We start from the raw sequence: 15724 nt of genomic DNA, 5'->3' as shown, positions 1-15724 counted from the left end.
TCATCCAGACCGTGGATGAAAGCTGAAGTTTTGCTTTGAATTGCAACGGCAGATGGTCACCATATTTAGCCAAATGAATTCAGATGTGGCAAATTAATTCAGATTACTTCAATGTGTAGGGTTTTAAAACAGTTCTCAACCCGAGTATGCAGAATAATCGAGCATTTTCTATTTATTGCATTTTTCCTTAATAATGAAATACTTTTAAGTAGCTTTACTTTTTAATGTCTCTTTTTACAGACGCCTAGTTAATTTTACAGATTTAATTTCGACCTAGAAACCCAGTGCATGGAAGCTGAACAAGTCAATGTTTGTTATTTTATTCTGGGACATGCTGTTAAGACTTCATGTCTTGTGGTTTAAATTATATGGAAATATTAATAAAGGCATGATGCATTTAAGCAGTCACTCTTTACCACTATTTAAGGATGTACGAGATCATTTAAACTCCCAAGAGCTCCGCACAGAGTGCCTAGAAGAAAATAATTCACATAAACTGAATCAATACGGAAAACACTTCATATATTTCAGCTCCACCCTTTTAAAAATATGCCATGCTGATATGAAATGGATTTATGCAGAGCATTAATTACAATTATTCCATTTCATCCATCCTATAAATCTACAGTCGATCGTCTTAACTTTGGGGAAATCAAGAACATATTTTGTGCCCTGAGCAGCAAAATAGGAAATGTAACCCAATAGCTCGTCTTTTTCTGCGCTATAATGAAGTGGCAAAAACGTCTCGGGGCTTTTCAAAACTTTTATTTCACTGCCACATCCGCGGCCGGCCGCCACACACAGCTTTCCTGTCCCTCCGCCCCCTCTCCGTTTTACATACTGACTGAAGTAATGCAAAATCCATTCTCCCCTATTCAAAAACCTGGACGAACATATACTTAAAAGGAGGGAAGTGGGATAACCCCACAATAAAAAAAAAGGGAAGTGCATTAAAATGGTCCCTTTCTACTTTTTCCCTTCTTCTGAATGAAGTCCTATCAAACAAAGCTTCTTTTTTTGCAACTATAATCACAATGATGAGGGAAGAGTTTAAATATGGCATGCATCGCTAAACTGGAGCACAAATTCACAGCTCCGCTGTGAATCCATTGTGAAGCAGATCTGGGTAGTTTACCAGAGAGCAAACAAACTAAAAAATTACTCATTGGAACTAACATATCAAAGACTGCACCACAATTATTCTAATTTGTCATTTCCTCTGCAGAAAGCTACAAAACATTAAAATCAAATTGGGGCTTTTTAACGGTTTCAGTAACGCTGGGCTTAAGATGCATATCTACTCTGCATGAGCCTGTGCCACCAAAGAACAAAAAGCTGTTATTATGGTATGTCCTAAAATGTTGTCATTTATCAGGTCTGTGATTAGCTTCAGACAGGGAAAATTCTTGTAAAGTCTCCAACAATGAGACTATTTGATTTAAAGAGCACGTTCTATTTCCTCTACCACCATGTAGTCTCTTTATGTTATTTTTTGCATTTAATTCTAGCCATGTGAACCTAAACTCTAAAGGCAAGTCCATCCAGTTATTTATGTATTTTCATAGCCACTGTAATTCTGTGATACGGTTACTGTTAATTAGAGATGTGATCTTACTGTTTCCAATCTGAATTTCACCTCTTTACAAGAATTAATTTTATGAATTCAAAGTGGAAGATTGGATACAGCTTGAGATTTTATGACTGAATGAATTAATGAATTAATGAATTAACCAGGGCTCCAAAAAATATACTACTGAAAATATACTACCGGGAATACACTGAATATACTGATTTCAAAAAATCCACAAAAAACCCTCTGATGGTGTTGAAAAATCTGACTGACTGTGCCTTACAAGTCACAAAACACTCTTTGGCTTAGATATGTTGTCTTCCTGTCTTCCTCTGGAAACTTCTCCCTATACTTCTGTGTGACGCTGTTTAATTTCAGACAGTGATGTGGAATTTCTCCCAGTCTGGCCGTTAGATTAAACAGCTCTGGCTCCAATTCGGGGGAACTCCACACAGAACTTCAGTCCCATTCAATAATTTTACTTCCTAAACTGACTGCATGAGCCTGTCAAAGTTAAACACTCTTGTGATGGTGCTTTATCAATAGATCCCTCAAGAGGAAATAAACTGTTTGTCATTCAGACACTAAGAAAAATAATTGCTTGCATAGTAAAAAAAAAAGCAATTGCTCCAGTTAAGTTAAAGAGCAGAACAGAAAAAAACTAAAACTTACAAATGGGTGCATTATGTTTATTGACTGGCATTATGCAAAACAGAACACAACAAAGCGTGTATATCGAGTACAGTCACTTTCATGTCTAAATGTTGCGGTGGAATGTACGCACACAGAAAACATAAAATCATACAGGCCTACAGCCAACCATTTGTGATTATGTAGCCTATGAGAACATTTCATTCAAATAACTCAATCATCAGCGCAGTGGTTACTTATGCAGATGAAGCATTTCAGAGGTGTGCTGTTACTTCCGTCTCAGAAACACTGGATTTAAATAACGGACACCGCCAATATATCCATTGTCACTTTCTGGTTGTGCAGTTGTATTATCCCCATAGTACTATGGATGTAGCAACAGGCTAAGTGCGTGGTTACAAAGAGTACGGTGAAGCTAGTGGTTGTAATTCCTTATTGTTTTAGTTATCAAGTCAGCAAGCTAACGTTATCAGCTCTCAAAAGCGATATGTAAGAACTGTAGGTTGCATCAAATAGCTCGATCCACTGCCATCGATTACGATGGTATGCTACCAAGCAGACAACGACGAGAAACCTAGCATTCATGAAGCTAGCTAGTTACTTCTTTCAAAGTCGATGTGGATGGCTATACGGAAGGAACGATGGTGTTTGCTGGCTACCTAGATGCAGCAATACACCTCAAGCCAATTTGTGTTGAAAAATACATATGATATCATAACTGTGGCACCGCGAACCGAGTGTGCCAAAAAGCCAATGCTGCAGCTAGCTAGCACGTTAGGAGCCTGGCTTGATAGTTTAAAACTATGCTTGTCATATATCGCTAATAGTTAACTACACCGCTGCCTTGTTAGATGGCTAGCTAGCAAGCTAACTATTTTGGAAACTTGCTTTGCTGCAAAGCAACTCCGATCCAGGACTACTATTTTAGCCACTAAATGACAGTGACAATGACAATAACCAACTAGATAGCTTACTGTTTGTCTACTTACTAGCTTGGTAGACCCCAAGCTATCAAGAGGATCTTCCACCCCAAGTACAACATCAATCGTTATTTAACCAGCTGCAAGCTGTGTACCTAACACACCATGTTGTTTTTTTATTCAGCTCTTGTGTCACACACCAAGCGAACAGCTTAAGAAAGCTTCGCCTCCTTACCTTTTCTAGCTAGCTACTTCTGCACGTTCTTTTTCGTACAGAGTTCCTCAGCGATATTCTGCAACTTTATTTTGACGTCACACAGTGTAGGGCAATTCTGTTCTGGGTGTTGTAGTTCTTAATTGTTACATAACTCGTCGTTTCTCGCTTGTCGCACATGAATAAACGCATGCAATGACTAAGTGCTTGCGCGTCCTGTGCTTGCTCTTGCTATGTAGTCCTGTTAAAACTATCCGGAAAGAAAGGTGCCTAGAATGCCACCCGCGTAGAACATAATGTCAAATATTAGTAAGCCTCGTTATAACTATTAGGCTCCACCTTTATTCACTGCATCCGTTTATTATAATTTTAGAGGATGAATGGTAGTAATACTAGACTAGCTCTACTATTATTTCTTCCAGTAGGCTACTACTACTACTAAAAATAGTAGTAGCCTAGTAGTAGTAGTAGCCTAATAATAGGTGGAAGTAATATAATAACTACAATAGCGGTTGCACAATTATTCATGGACGATAACTTTAATGTTTATGCATCAACAGGGGAATGAAACAAATACTGTTGCCGTCGATACGACAGCTCTTCCCTCTGACAAAATGAAAAATATCTGCGAATTTCTTTTTCTCTGAGTCATTCTAAAGGAAATGAGTCATTTCTCCTCACTGCCAGTTTGTCCGTCTAAGTTTCTATTCGTTCACGGAATAAAAAAAGAGCTTTTAGAGATTTCATTAAATCTTTAAATATTCGCCGATTCACGAGCTGGTTATTTCCAGAGGAAAAAGAATAAATTTACTATTTGACAGTTCAAAGGCCCGTCTGAATCCATGCGAACTTTTACCGTTAATGGCACCCTATGAACACACCATGCCACAAACAAAAACGTGCTACAAAGAGAATACGCGGGTGCTGTAAGGACAGGTTGTATTCAGGTTTGTTATGCGCAAGACCATGTAGCAAGACCATGTAGAGTGTACGGCTTTTTACACGTTTTTTTTTTTTTTCCTTTTGTTTGCACATACTCCGGCGAGATTACACTTAATGTTAACACCTGGCTTGTTTTTTCTGCCAAACTCGTGATGCATCTTTATAACCCGATGACAACTTTTCACTATACAGTCAGTGTGGGAGTTTTCGTATATTTGGGTTATGAGATTTTTAAGATAGTCGGGATTCAGCTGGGTGAAATTTAAAAGCGCAAAACAGCGATTTGATCGGTTCCCCGTACTCTTACATGTACTGTGAATGTACTATGATGACGGACATCGGATAGGCTACCACGTGCTTGAGTCTCATCAGCATAATCGTCTCGGTTCTGTGTATATATATAAACCACAAAAAAACCATGCGCTGAGCGTCCCTGCCTCCAAAGACTAACCACACAGTTGGGACACAAAAAATGTGGCTTCTTTCAACTCCTTTATCCTAAAACCGCAACTTTTGAGATCACCTTTTAACCCTTGATCAAAACGCCTCTTGATTTTGGTGGCCAACTTTTTAAAACTAGCCTGTTTCAAGGGAGATTATAACATGTAGCACATCATATAAGGGAAAAAACTTGGAGAAAACTAAATTGAAAGCACTGACAAGTTTTGGAAGCGTCACCTTCTTTATTTTTGTTTGTTCAACCTCAGACTTTTTTCTTTTAATGTTTTCGAATTACGCAATATTACGTTTACTTGGAAAAGGCATCTGGCTGTGTCGCTATTGATTGATCGTTGTGGTTTAATGTCACTTGATGTGTGGGATTCCAGTTCTTCGGAAGATCTTTTTTTCTGAAAACTGAAGGCACTGCTTCAGCGTTTCTCCATCCCCGCCAGACTGGTTTCTTTTTGGATAAGGAAGCGCTAAAATTCTCAAAGGCACAAATGTTTAGATAATTCAAGACAACTTTTTTTTTTACAAGTGCTTTTTACTCAAATAGCTTCGGTCCTAAATGAAGATACGGATTTAAACTGGAGTTTAAAAGTCTTTAACGATACTGAAAATATTACGTTGAGGGAAGAAAACGGTAGCGCCAATTTCAGTGTCTCAACGAAGAGATACACTCCGACATCTGTGCTGTAGCCTACGGAACGCACCTCTGTGCTGTGCGCGCAGCTAACTTTCTATCGTTGAAACAGACCAGTTTTATGTCTACTTCAGTCATCTTACCTTTAGTAATATAGACTGTTGTGATGCGCATTCCCGTAGATCCCAGCACGAGCCGCAGGTTCAGTCCCCCATCCAGCAGTCTTCAGCCGGTCCCGGGGAAAATGAGTGATGTGAATACAACTACAGGGCAGCAAGACACGACCCCGGCTGTGCCGAGACTTCGGGCGCACGATAACCGCACCATGGTGGAAATCATCGCTGATCACCCGGCCGAACTCGTCCGAACTGACAGCCCGAATTTCCTTTGCTCAATCCTTCCGTCTCATTGGAGGTGTAATAAAACTCTACCCGTCGCTTTCAAGGTAAGTTTGTTTTTGATCTGCAATATGTGTATGGCCATTGTGTTGCCTTGATGTTTGTCTTATGAAGTACTATACATTTAGCCAAGAAATTCATGTTTTGTTGAAATTAACTAGAACCAGAATGAACTATGGTGAACAGAGCTATAGCTTAAAGTTCCTTCAGTGCATGTGATTGAAGTTATGTACTTTGGATTGAAACCTTTCTCACAAATGGTACTTTACAATCGTAGGTTACTAATCCTAAATTAGAATTAGTTTCATGTCGCATGATTTGCAGATTGTATTCCCAACGCCACGCTTTGAACAGGGTAAACAATTGACATTAATGCAGGTACAAGCAAAGCCAGTGTTTAAAAATAGAAGTGCCACCGCACATGTTTACCACAATGTTGGGAACACCTGAAATCCGAGAAAGGCATGCTATTCATAGCGACGATCGCATGCATCTTTCATTAATTTGCGCACGGCTGGCTAAATAATAAAAAACAGGAATTTCATTACAAGTGAGATTTTGGTAGCATGCATCACCTTTGTGGGAAACTGACTGAATTTCACATTAATCACGGAATACAGCGGTACCTTATTTTGGACAAAAGTGTTTCACTACTCAGTGGCTCAAAGCACTCCATCAGAATAACTTATCATGTAGTTTTTGTGAGATCGGGTTCATTTTTTTAAATTTTATTTACTTTTCTGCGATAGTGAAATTTTAATTCACTTTTAAGATATGTTCCCGTCGGGTGATTTTTTTTTTACCGACTGTGAAATATTAATTAACTTTAAACACACATCCGTCAGACATCTATGCTAAATTGATGCGCTGTTTTAATGACATTCACACATTTTCAACAAATTGTCAGATCCCACTCTATCTTTTACCTAAAATGGTTTTGGACAGTTTGTAAGCCTCAGTTAAGTTAAATATGAAAGGAATGAAACATAAACCACGCCAGTCTCTCATTATTGAATCATGTAATGTCTGTGGAACTCCAACACGCCTAATTTGTCGTCAATTTATTCGTCTTTGTAGACGTCCCCTTTGTTGAATTAAGAATTTTAGTTGAGGTCATTTAATTGCTTTGCAGTTCTTTGAGCTCCAGAAAATATAATCCACCATTGTGACACAGAATTGTGATGACACTCAGACACGGGGAAACAGTCAACAAAATGTTTCATTTTAAAAAGAAAATGTAAATTGGGTGCTCCACATACAGTGGCATGTAATCATTTTTTTGAATATATTCAACGAGTTTTCAGAACACACACAAATACATACACACAAAATGTATGCAAAATCACTGTTAGTATTATACTGTTAACCATAGTGATGTTAACATTATCAGTGTTATTTGCATCTATTACGGTTTATTGCGTTATTAAAATAATAGTTCCACAGCAGGGATTTAACAGAAACATTCCATGGTTGCATGGGATTATGGGAAGAGCCCACAGACAATGTGGTGATCACAATGCACATGGCATGGCAGCCCTATTCAATTACTAAATGTTTCTTCATAGACATCTACAGGGTGCTTCTCTTTCAAACATCAGACTGGCTAATCCAGACCTATCTAGTTCTTAAATTCCCATGAGTCAGAAAATTGCATTTTATATAACATTTAAATGCAACTTCTCATGAACAGCTACAGCACATGGGCAGTGTTCAGTCCTCTAGTTCAATTACAAAGAAAAGATTCCACATTACCTTTGTTTAGCAGGCACTCTTATCCAGAGCAACTGATGTAGATGACAACCTTTATATGTTATTTACTTATACACCTGTGTATTTACTGTAGCAATTCCAGTTAAGCACCTTGTCCAAAGTCACAATAGCAGTGGCCCACCTGGGAATTGATCCAGCAGCCTTTGGATTAGGTGTCCAGCTCCTTATGACTACATCACATAACCACTAGAATTAGCATTTTTGCAGACACTTCACATAATCTCAGTGTCCATTGCTGAGTGTAAGCAATAACTGCTAGGTAAACAGTAGCATCTCATGCCTATATGATGTAGGCAGCCACAGTGGATTGAACTGTGTATTGGAAACTGTGTGAAGCATTGAAGCAATACCTCCATGTTAGCTATTGGGCTTTCTGTTGTGACAATTTGTTTAAGTAATCTTTTTAAATTGCTCTGTCTGATACTCTTTCTAAAACACAAACACCACCAGCCATCCAGCTGATAGCTGTTCCTAATATGCGTATTAATCAACAGCAGAAGCATGGTAGGTCTTTATGTAACCTATGAATTCATAATTATAATTACAGATAGGTCATGCCACTTGGCAGACATATTTGATTTTTTGTTTGATTGACTGATTGACTGATTGCAAAATTCTTGTTATAACGCTGTAGATAGAACAGAGCAGAAACATAGTCTACACATTCATCCTTGCCTGGAATGAATTTCTGTGCATTCAACTGTGCATCTTTTTAAATTGCTCTGTCTGATACTCTTTCTAAAACACAAACACCACCAGCCATCCAGCTGATAGCTGTTCCTAATATGCGTATTAATCAACAGCAGAAGCATGGTAGGTCTTTGTGTAACCTATGAATTCATAATTATAATTACAGATAGGTCATGCCACTTGGCAGACATATTTGATTTTTTGTTTGATTGACTGATTGACTGATTGCAAAATTCTTGTTATAACGCTGTAGATAGAACAGAGCAGAAACATAGTCTACACATTCATCCTTGCCTGGAATGAATTTCTGTGCATTCAACAGGGTGATATCAGGCTCTATGCATTACTCTTAGAACATGAATTATTAGTTGTAGAGGTAATAGTAGTAGTAGTAGTGGTGGTGGTATTACAAGCAGTGTCTTGTTGAACAAAAGTATAAACTGTACTAGTAGTATTAGTGTAATAGTACACATCTGCGTTACCGGTGGGTTCATTTGTATAATTTGTCTCAACTTGATCATCGCTTTTCTGAAACTGCTATACCAGTAAACAGATTAGTGTAAGATCAGACCCCATGGGCATCAAAATGAAAATATTGTGGGAGGTGTGGGGTAAACCGCAGCTTTGAGGAGAATGTGGTGTTTCAGCAGAGTATTTCAACAATGAGTGATTCACCAGTATGTCGTCTGCCCTGCGTGTTCTTAGTCATTCTGTGAGCCAGATGATCTCTGATTAAATGAAAGGGCAGAAAAGCACAGATCCTACCATTGATTCTGTAAGGTCCGCTTAGCACCTCTGCAGAGTCAATAACTTTATAGCTGCTGCCGTAGCATTGCTTGAGCCTGCAGAACCTTGTGGAATAGCAGTGTGTTCTTTTGTTTGTTTCTGCTCCATAAGTACATATATGATTTCAAAAAATATATATTATCAACATTGCATCTGTTCTTTTGTAGAACATTCAGAGCTTCTTTTCCCTTCCAATAATAAATTAATAATATATATGGCACATTAAATGTCTTAAAAGAAATATCTGTTAACCTTGACACTGGTATATCATAACTGAATAAGATGTCAGATGCTGATGTAATATCAGAACGTTTATTTTGGGGAAATCCCAGAACATACCACATACTTATCAGGACGTCCACACAACTGAAAGTCAGAATCTACAGACAGTCTGAATCTGAATAGTCTCTCAGGCCTATAGTGCCTATAGATTTGAATTACTTTGTCTTTCGACAAACATGTGCAACATGCACACCAGGAGTGTGTGTGTGTGTGTGTGTGTGTGAAATGCCACATGGCCTCCATGCTGCATGACCCTCTCAAACCCACTGCTCTGGCCCGCGCAGGTAGTGGCACTCGGAGAGGTGCCTGATGGGACAGTCGTCACAGTGATGGCGGGAAATGACGAGAACTATTCGGCGGAGCTTCGGAATGCCTCTGCTGTGATGAAGAATCAGGTGGCCCGCTTCAACGACCTGAGGTTCGTGGGAAGAAGCGGAAGAGGTCAGTTCACTGTTGGTTCACTGAATGCTTGTTGAGGGTCTGCGCATGTATATGAAATGGTTAACACTACACTTAGTGCTACACTTCCCTGTTACACATTGTTCAGATTATTGAATGAAAAGATTTTAAAATCAATGTGATGGTTGGAGACTAAAAAAAAATCATGAGCCTGGAAGTAATTTTGAATGTGGTGCCTAGCAGAGTAGCCATTTATTGTTGGGAACTGTAGCATATCAAATTGCATCTTATCCAGGCTGTTATGTAGCTAAAATACGAGTACAGGTTAGAGTAAAAAAACATTTTCTTCTTCTTATGTAAGACATTTACAGTTTTTCCCTTTTTTGTGGTTATTTAAATGAGATTGTGAGAGTTAATCTTACAGTATATATGCATTGTGGCTGAGCACTTGAAGTGAGGCTCCTAAGCATAAATTAATGTAACTTTATTTAATCTCGTTTATTGTTCAATTCACAGTGAAAAAGACCATGAACAGTTCTTAGTCTCACAATTTAACTGAACTCATTAATCGATATCATGAATTCCCCAAAACATTTTTACAATGCTTTGCATTATTCAAGATGAGCATGCTAGTGTGCAACAATCTGAGCACAACTTTACATTACATTGTATCATATCACATCACATCACATCTTATTATATTGCAAGACATTATATTAACATTACAATAAACAAAATCAGTGCTGAAATACTTGACACATCTCATCATGTTATGAGGTCCCTCAGTGTATAAGCGCTCCCATCATACCAAGACAGTATCCTGAAGTGTCTGTGTTTGTTTTTTAAACAGCAAGGACTTGTCAACTACATCCCAGCCCACATTTTAATAAGTTATTTTCATGTTCTTACAATGAGACATTCACAAGACATTCATTTTTCATGGTGTTATGCTGTTTCCTATTTATCAATATCAATATCAGCGATGAATGTAACAAATAAATTAAGATCAATACTTGTGAAGTGATATAAATAACGAACATAACACACTGTATTGGAAATTTACATTACTGTGAACAGAACTGTGTCTGTTTCAGTTTTCTGTGGCAATGGATGTTCTCCAGGAACACTGTAGGAGTTAGAGAGAAATAGTAGTAATAGAGAAGTAGTTTCAGATATCTAATGAGTCAAAAGTCACAAGGCTCTGAAATAAAGAAATACTTCAGCAGAACAAAATGAATGAAAAAAGGAGATAAAGGCCCCTGCTTCTGCAGTGCTCTTCAGAAATATACTTTTCACTTACATCTGTAGAAGCACACACTTACACACACAAGCACACACATACACATGCATTGACCATAGACATATACCGTACATACATACCCACCCCCCACACGCTGATCCGCACACACATGCATATACATAAATACAGAGTTAATATGATGTGAATTGTTTTGAACGGTGTTTGATTGAGGGCGTGTGAGTACATACATTACACGTTTGCCTCAACACATGCACATAAGTGCTCTCAGGCGTCTCATGCGAAGATGAAAAATGCGCCTTTTGATTTGGGTGTAAAATTATGCACATAAAAATGTCTCCCCCCATACGCTCAGCCCCCTCAATGTGGATGCGAGCTCCCCATTCCCAGCCTGCCTTTAAAGAAGGTGGGGCAGGTCACTGGATTAGGGCCCCAGGTGGCCAGATGCCTAAGGTGGAAGGGGGTAGAGGGAGAAATGTCTGTCCCAGACAGAAACAGGGGGAAGGAGGGCTTAACGGGTGTCCTCTGTCCCTCTGCGGTTACAGAGCGTGGCGTCATCCGCACCCTCCCTGTGCAGTAGATTCCAGATGCTGTGTTCTAGGTCTCCGGTCAGTGCTGAAGAGTGTGTTGTAGAGGACAGGGTGGGATGTGTATCCCACAGCCCTTCAGGGTTGGAATCCGATATCTGGATGGGAGTGTTCCTTCCTATGAATTGTTTGTGGCGGGGGGGGGGGGTTTGAGTGGACTCAGTTGTCTTAAGGAGACAGAAATGAGAAAGAGGGATTCAAACTCAAGCAGAATGTGGAGATCCGATACACGCCTAGTTTCTTTGCTTTCCCGCTGTGTGTCAGACTTACTTCGGTCAGTGTGTGCTTAGAATAAGCGTACACAGGCTGACTGTTTCATGGCTGAGATATGGGGTTTCGTGACTGGTGAATTGACGGTTGATTTTGATTGCACAGGCTTTCTGCATGCATTTTCTCAGTTGAGAGCACAGTTGTATTCGGACGTAATTTTAGTCTTAACACCGGATGAGGTGAGTGTGAGGCCTCTGCAAGGCCAGTGTGACATCATGGTCCTGAATCCTGTAACTTAAATACGCACCGCATTTCTTGGAGGGAATCCTTCAGAAAGGACAAGTATCTCTGGTCACCAAGTTCTGTGTGTTCCAAGCCCAAAGCATCCCCTGCTAGTGCAGTCCAGTGCACTTTGCCTTAGAGAGGTCAGCGCTTGTGGCCAACATCCCACGGCACACAGACTCGCAGCATCTCAAGCTGTGACTCAAGGGTCTGGAGGCGGGGCTTCCACATGAGGCACTTAAGAGCAGGAAACAATGTAATGAGGTAAAACGGATGAACCCTTTTGTTCACCAGACGAACAACAAACACAGATAACCAATCCCCAAAACACTTGCCTGCTGTTCGCAGTGATTATTTCTTTAATCCAGCTGCTGCTACACGTGTGAGAACAAATTCGCCTGGCTGATTTTGGGAGATCCCAGAGTGTAGACTCAACTGGCCCAGATTTCAAGCAGCCCAGGTGACCACACATATTCAGCTACCAGGTTTGGTGTTTGAAGCTCTGGTAGATTGAAGGAGATGGGACCAAGGAATAAGCTCATTTCAAAGCTGTGTACATTAGATGATAGATGTGTGGTACTTAGAGCCTGTTCATAGTAGATGTGATATCCCTCTGAGATATAGAAGGACCAGGCCTGACAGAGATTTACAAAGACAAATAGGACAATGCCAACCTCCTTCAGGGAGCAGATGAACAGACAGTATGGAAAGAGGTAGGGTGAGTGTTCTACAGGTGCTTGGAGAAAGATGTTGTTATCTTTATCTACAACTGTGCAAGAGGTGCAAGGTGGCTTATCTACTGTGCATAGATGGAGGACTGGATATCTACAGCTCCACAGAGAGATGTGGGGTGGGATACAGCTGTACAGATAGATGGGCTCTGACACAGCCTGAACTGGCAGTGTTACTGAGTCACTAGCACTCCCGCCCACCTTTTCCTGTCCCCTCAGCAGATTACTGGCTGTGCTGTGCAATTCCCTAGGCTGCCTACATACTTCACTGATTAGTGTGGAGTCCAGTGCTCTACAAAGCCTTGCTGGAGTCGTCCTGCCCAGGCTTGGATGGCAAACCCTGGGGCTATGAGTGCTGCTGTCTGAGGGAGGCGTGTTGCCCTATCATAAGAGTCCGTCACGTTGACAATGGAGTGAGAAACTCGGAGTGAGGGAGGGAAAGAGAGAAGTGAAGCACTTGTGTAACTTGTGCGCCACTTCATCTGATGTACCGTTGTGCACAAATACAGATTTCAGTGAGCTTTGTTTGTGAAGTAACTCCCGTGTGAAAGCGCAATGGTCCCCACTGCAGTTGCTGTGGTGATTCAGGGTATGTCGCTCAGGAAGGCAAAGGTCAGACGAGGAGAGGGTGAAGTCAGTAGCGTATCTTTGTCTTCACACATTCCACCCCCCTGAGTTTCTTACGGGCAGCTATCAACAGCGTGGCCTGACTCATATCAGTTCAAAGAGCACACAGACTAGGTCTTTCAGAGCAGTCTGCCGCTGTTGCCAGCTGAAAGACTAACACAGTGCAGTCTAGCTAACTCAAGCAATTAATAAGGTGCCGGGTCTGGGTTATATTTTGAGGAATAGATTTTTGGGCACTTATAAAATAGGTTTTGTGTGTGCTTTGGCCTTACTATCTCCAGGCCCCGCTTCGGCATCTGATAAATTCACTACATTCACAGTTTTCCAAAGGATAAAGACAGAATCTTAGTTATACAGTGAATTACTCAGTCTTTAATGACATTTGCTCATTTCAGAAGATTATCTGGGCTTTAATTACATTCTGATATATCTGATTTCCACAGCTTAATGAACATGAACACGAGATCGTGCCGAATTGCAGTAAAAATAGCAACTGTGAGTGAAACAGATACGTAGGTTTAGAGTTCCGCTTTGCAGCTTATGGGTCCATAGGCAGCGAGTGATAAATAAGGTGTGCAACCTTATTTATCTCATTTTATTGAAATTAATCTAACGGATGGAAAAAAACCACAGTCAGTTCAAAAGAAACTACACTGAAAGTGCAGGCATGGTGGGTTTGTGTGGGTGGGGTAAGTGTGAGTGGTGTTTTTGGTGAGCGTAGTTTGTGTGAGTGGCGTTTTTGGTGAGCAGGGCTTACCGCTGATGTGATGGAGGTGACTCACACAGCTTTCACCTTCTCTGTGTTTGCAGGTAAGAGCTTCACTTTGACCATCACTGTGTTCTCCAACCCGCCCCAGGTGGCCACGTACCACCGTGCCATAAAGGTGACCGTGGATGGACCGCGTGAACCGCGACGTGAGTAACCCACCCATCTGCGCTCTTCTGTGACTGCGGTCCCGTTCGCATGTGTGCGTTTCTTCCGAGGGAGCTCTGGGTTGGTCTCTCGTGGCAGATGTGAGCAGTATGTGAATAATGACCACCGTTCCCTTTGAAGAGGAAGTTGATTCCTTTGATGCAGAAGTTGTTTTACAATTACATCACAGTAATGCTACTCCCTTATTGACTGCACAAAGGATTTTGAGCCCATAATAAATATAGTGGGAACGTAAGTTGGTCACTCCCTGAAACAACTGACTATTCCTTCCAGCTCTTCTTGAGCTACTCTCTTTTTGTTTTCCTGGGTTCTTCACAGAGGTCATGAGCTATGATATGTTGCAGCTGACATCAAAGTGTCCAAAACTTGTGTAAAACTCACCTTTTGTAGATATTTACTGGTATGTAAAGTAAGTGGCAAAGACTATTATATATATATATATATACTATATATATATATATATATATATACACTACTATATACTATATACTATATATACTATAAACTATATATATACTATTTATGGTCCCAGTCTTGTGTCACAGTCCTTGTCATGGTCGTTGTTTCTTGTCACAGTCCTTTACAGTTTGGGATCTTGGTGAGGCAGATTCACCTGGAGGTTCAATAAACTAAACAAGAGGGTCCAGCAGGAGACAGGATTTATTTATCTTTATATAAATAATTGAAAAATAAAATAATACTAACAGGCACAAGTGGGGGCTGGAAACTGTATGGGAACATGTTGCCTAGTTGCTCCTGTTCACCTGTGAGGAGAGGCGATGTTGAGGCTCTCCTACTGATTCGATCTCTCTGTTAGTTTCAGCCAGAGTGATCCAGACTTCAGCTACCATCAGTCAAACCATTATTCTCCAGCCATTGCCACGGAATAAAAAGGGTTGGTGACAGTTGTTCTGTAGATGTTGGGTCAATGGTGCAGAATGATTGGCAGGTATCATGGTGCCATTTGTCGTCACTGTACCTCCAGATGGATTAGAGGGGTGGACACCTTAAATTGTCAGCTGCAAAGAGAGAGAGAGAAATGTTCCCCATCAAACAAAACTCTCTGCAGCTCTCTGCACCTTGGCTTCTCATAGAGATTCACAAACTGAGTCAGATTATAGTAGTGTTATTTTTCACTCCCCTCTCCATTAATAACTCCTCACACAGACTGTCCATGAACACATTGTTCCAGAGCAAAGAGTAGAGCTGGCCTCCGCTCGTTTTAATGGCGCATACAGAGAGCTGAAGAACCCTGTGCACCATGCCAGCCTGTCTGGCCTGCAGCTGCTCCAAGAAACTTTATTCTTAAAAAATATATATATATTTTTTTGTCTTTTCCCTTCTTCTGGCTCCAGAGTCAATGCTATCGCCCCACAGACAGCCCACGCT

The 15724-nt window shown here is 40.5% G+C and overlaps 2 protein-coding genes across 5 annotated transcripts in view; one reads left to right on the top strand and one right to left on the bottom strand.

Moving 5' to 3' along the window:
* Nucleotides 1–5599, bottom strand: part of supt3h (SPT3 homolog, SAGA and STAGA complex component) — a 104407-nt gene extending 98808 nt beyond the window's left edge. For 3 of the 4 annotated variants that reach the window (XM_036542069.1, XM_036542070.1, XM_036542067.1), the window contains exon 1: nucleotides 3377–3431. The gene's annotated coding sequence lies outside the window, so the exon portion shown is untranslated. Of the gene's footprint in view, nucleotides 1–3376; nucleotides 3432–5524 lie in introns of those variants that run through there. The other variant, XM_036542068.1, reaches the window with a different exon arrangement.
* The window catches only part of runx2a (RUNX family transcription factor 2a), a 47928-nt gene that overhangs the window by 17274 nt on the left and 14930 nt on the right, over nucleotides 1–15724 (top strand). Inside the window, exons 2-4 of the mRNA XM_036542066.1 lie at nucleotides 5564–5826; nucleotides 9592–9748; nucleotides 14212–14316. Of these exons, the coding sequence (XP_036397959.1) occupies nucleotides 5564–5826; nucleotides 9592–9748; nucleotides 14212–14316 (525 nt within the window). The remainder of the gene's footprint in view (nucleotides 1–5563; nucleotides 5827–9591; nucleotides 9749–14211; nucleotides 14317–15724) is intronic.

This window comes from Megalops cyprinoides, chromosome 12 (assembly GCF_013368585.1).
Source record: "Megalops cyprinoides isolate fMegCyp1 chromosome 12, fMegCyp1.pri, whole genome shotgun sequence".
In the NCBI taxonomy this organism is placed as follows: Eukaryota; Metazoa; Chordata; class Actinopteri; order Elopiformes; family Megalopidae; genus Megalops; species Megalops cyprinoides.
This window is presented reverse-complemented; position numbering and strand designations above follow the sequence as displayed.